Source organism: Nicotiana tomentosiformis, chromosome 5 (assembly GCF_000390325.3).
Source record: "Nicotiana tomentosiformis chromosome 5, ASM39032v3, whole genome shotgun sequence".
Taxonomy (NCBI): Eukaryota; Viridiplantae; Streptophyta; class Magnoliopsida; order Solanales; family Solanaceae; genus Nicotiana; species Nicotiana tomentosiformis.
In genome coordinates this window covers 85,651,588-85,656,108 of record NC_090816.1, presented here as the reverse complement: position 1 = coordinate 85,656,108, position 4,521 = coordinate 85,651,588, and the positions used below count along the sequence as shown (strand labels likewise).

Genomic DNA, 4,521 nt, shown 5'->3' with positions numbered 1-4,521 from the left:
GGCCGGGTCGGTGGCTTAGCGCTAGCTGGCGGCTCGTTAGCCGTCGGCTTCGCTAACATCACTGGATATTCAATTCTCTCTGGCTTAGCCATGGGAATGGAACCCATTTGTGGACAAGCTTTTGGTGCCAAAAAATATAATCTTCTTGGACTTTCCTTACAACGAACCATTCTTTTACTTATTTTAACTTCATTTCCTATCGCTCTACTTTGGGTCAACATGAAAACTATTCTTCTCTACTGTGGCCAAGATGAAAATATTGCCACAGAAGCTCAATCTTACCTATTTTACTCAATTCCTGATTTATTTGCACAATCTTTACTTCATCCATTGCGTATTTACCTCAGAACCCAATCGATAACATTGCCTCTCACATTTTGTGCCGTCCTAGCAATTCTTCTACATATTCCCATTAATTTTCTTCTTGTTACTAAACTTAATTTAGGTGTCAAAGGAGTTGCCCTTAGCGCCGTTTGGACTAATTTTAACCTCGTAGCCTCACTTATTGTATATATCCTCATTTCTGGTGTGTACAAAAAAACTTGGGAAAATTTGTCAACAGAGTGTCTCAAAGGATGGAAAAAACTCCTAAATTTGGCCATTCCTAGCTGCATTTCCGTTTGCCTAGAATGGTGGTGGTACGAGATTATGATTTTGCTTTGTGGGGTTTTACTAAATCCAAAAGCAACAGTTGCTTCAATGGGAATTTTAATTCAGACCACTTCATTAATTTACATATTCCCATCTTCTCTTAGTTTCAGTGTATCAACTAGAGTTGGCAATGAATTAGGTGCTAGAAATCCGAACAAAGCCAAACTTGCAGCCATTGTAGGCCTTGCTGGCAGCATCATATTGGGCTTTTCTGCTCTGTTTTTTGCGGTAACAGTAAGAAAAGTTTGGGCCAAGATGTTCACTCAAGATAATGAAATTCTTGCACTAACTTCACTTGTATTGCCGATAATTGGGCTTTGTGAACTTGGGAACTGTCCACAAACAACTGGATGTGGGGTGTTGAGAGGAACTGCAAGGCCAAAAGTTGGTGCGAATATAAATTTGGGTTGTTTTTATATTGTTGGAATGCCTGTGGCTGTGGGGCTAAGTTTTTATGTAGGATTTGATTTTGAAGGTCTGTGGCTGGGATTATTGGCTGCGCAAGTGTCGTGTATGGTTACCATGTTGGTGGTTTTGCTTCGTACTGATTGGGATTTTGAAGCAGAGAGAGCTAAAGATCTCACCGAAACTATAGTCTCTGTTGTTGATGACAACGAAGATATTGAGGAATATAAGCAACACATACCAGAGAACAAGGAATATTCTGTGTGTTAATGGAGTAGTTTTCTGGTGTTTTCTTTTTTACTTCTTTTTTCTCTATAATTTCAGTTATAATCATTTTCTACTTATTTTAGATGTACAGTGGGGGTACGAAGAGAGTACAGCCAACCCTTTTGCTACTTCGCGAAATTCAAATAGGGATATGTAAGAAGGAATGTCACAAGAAGTAACAAAAGATTGTACCTGGTCAAACAAATTGCAAGAAAATTTGTTCTTCGTGTTTTATTATCTTTCCCTATATCACTCGTTAAACAGTAAAAAGTTAAACAGAAAGACAAGGTTGTTTCCATGGTCCACCCAGTGTGTATTCTGCATGCATGGACTCGCGCAATTTTGCCAAAATCAAGTTTCTTACGCGGCCAATAACATCATATCAAGCATTACAAGTATTAGAACGTGCTCTATTTTAAATTTATTTTTAATGACATAGGCAGGTGCAGTCAAAATGAATCCACATCTATTCTGTAGTAAATTTGCATCGTAAGTACTACCTCATTATATGACTATTTAGTAATACTTCCTTTAATTTTGCTCCGTATAAAGTTGGTACTCGTAGTCAGGAGTAGTAAGGGCATTAGTGAAAAATAAATTTGCCACGAGAATCAATTAACGGGTGACATGTGTCAACAAAGTTATAAAGTAATTGAAAGATAACGTATAAATTACGTTCAGCTAAGTACGTTAATATCGTGGCTATTAGACCCGAGAATGATCGTGCGAAAATAGCACCGGATCTGGTATAAAGGATTATTCATAATTATGAAGATAGAGAGAATCAACTAATCCCTGATACGCGAAATTTGCATTATTATGCTATTAATTACGTGTCAATTATGTGACATATAATGAATACTATTATCACGACCTAATTCCTACCGTAGGCCGTGATGGTGCCCAACACTGCCGTTAGGTAAGCCCACGATTAATTAATACATCGATCGATAGTCCATAACAGATTTTACAACAACTGACGAAATAAGTAAGCGAAATTTCTGTGATTAGTACTAATATTATATTAAATGTTTGAACATAGTCGAAATATAAATTCAAATATCATAACAGAAATACAACCAAGAACAAGAACCTTAATCCCCAAAACTCGGTGTCACAAGTGCATGCGCGTGAGCATCTATTAGAATATACAATACCACTACAATAACTGTCTGGAATAGAAAATAGACAGAGTACAGTGAATGAATAGGAAGGGGACTCCGTGTGCTGAGGATTGTAACATAGAGAGCAACTCACCACAAAGTCTCCTCAGTAACTGCTCCCTCGCGTTGGTATGACCAACAAATATACTTGTCTCAGTACCTACACAATTAGTCTAAACTTGATCTCAATCTCTCCCACTCAAATGACTCACACATCACACCTACACAATAATCCCATGGGAGATATTCCCATAACCTTCTGCACCAAGTAACAAAATATGTACATCCATGGCTACCAACCATACTATTTCTGTAGTGGTAATCAAGAATCCGCAAATCAATATACAATGCCTCTTCCCACAAAACACCATTCTCAGGTGACACTAAAATAGCGCTAGTATACTCTAAACATCTAAAAATCTCCCTCGCTCCTCCGAACTCGTAACATCCCTGTCAAAACCGAACCGCAACCTTCAACCTTCAATCCTAATTCCACAGCGCTCACTGCACCTATCATGCTATTATGTGAGAGTACAATAATTTCATCATAAATCCTGAATCACCACTATAATAAGAACTTCATCGGTTAGAAACCTTTCACAAAACTCATTTCATGAGAAAAATCGCAACTCGCAACCAACTTCCCATAACCGCAGAAGAAATGAACCTTAAGTCATGGTCGAAACCGTCATAAATTCTTCGGGGCCTATTTGCACATAATCAAGCCATCAGAATTGAACTCCTATAAGTCAACCAGATCACGGAAAGTGCCAAGCCTTCAAGTTTTATCACAACACCTGTATAGCCTTAACATACCAAAAGAACCGATCATTTCCCTTACCATGTTGATCCAAACTACTTCTAAACTGACCCAACTTCTTTAGATTTCATCTTGACCTACCTTCATGATACACCTCTTTCCAGCACACAATGGATCTCAATCAACACTCATCTCGAGTGGCCCCCAAATCACAAGTCCACGTCGCCTTAACACATATTAACCATTTTATACCCTTTCATGCACTCAATAATATCTCCAACTGATACACCCGTTCCGAGAAGACTTTCTGCGAATCTGGAGTTGTTTTTTCCATCTCTCTAACACTACCTCATAGACCCGATAATGATATAGAAATACTCCAAGTCCTTTTCACAATCCGCTGCAAAACTCAATCCTTAGCCAGACAACGAACCCGAAAATCTATTAGGTACCACATTTAGAATCTTGAACCCACTAAAACCATCCTTGAGAGTTGCCCACTCTGATCTAGTAGTGAATCCGTAGTCAATCAAGTCAAATGACTAGTGCTCTATTAGCACATGAATACTCCACAGAAGCAACTGAATGAATCTTTTTCCTTGCATATCACATCCATAAAGGAATATCAAATATGAGTCATCCTACAATCTCCATAAATTGATAAGGTAAAATATAACACATATCTATCAAATTTCTTGCTCGAGTTACCTCTAATGTCCTCATCCTCAAGTTATAACTAATCCACCAACGTATCGAAATTCAAAAACTATAAAAACACATGACCACGTGACTGAATCATTGACGGTAGGCTTCCCCACTTGGCTTTAAGCCATAGTCCCATAACTCAAGAGTCCATAATGACTTCTCCTCCTCCGCTACTATGATATCGCACTGTTACTCATCTGAATTTCTCACAATATCATGTTGCACAAATCATAACACATCCCAAATTACCAGCTCCAAATTCATACTCAGCCTTAGGATAGTTGCTTCATATTCCTCAAGTGATCTAAACCCACATTGTAGTACATGCATCTCTTTGGATAGAAGGTAGAACTCTTAATAGAAACTTTATCAGAAATCATGCAACCCCTATCCTTCTCACAAGAGATAGACCACGTGTGTAACCTTATATCGACATCCTCTAACAATATTGCCATGGCTATAATCACTATGAAATCAGTTAATCCTCCCGAACCCACACTCGTCCACCACCTGTAAGAGTCTGTTTATTCTATTAACATCATCTGAAGGTCGAACAATACGTTTAAAACT

At 38.3% G+C, this 4,521-nt stretch overlaps 1 protein-coding gene across 1 annotated transcript in view; it reads left to right on the top strand.

The window, feature by feature from the left end:
• The window catches only part of LOC104112292 (protein DETOXIFICATION 49-like), a 2,113-nt gene extending 553 nt beyond the window's left edge, over window positions 1-1,560 (top strand). The window contains exon 2 of the mRNA XM_070175525.1: window positions 1-1,560. This exon is cut by the window's left edge and continues 1 nt beyond it. Coding sequence (XP_070031626.1) covers window positions 1-1,326 — 1,326 coding nt within the window. The 3' untranslated portion in view covers window positions 1,327-1,560.
• Window positions 1,561-4,521: the final 2,961 nt, after the last annotated feature.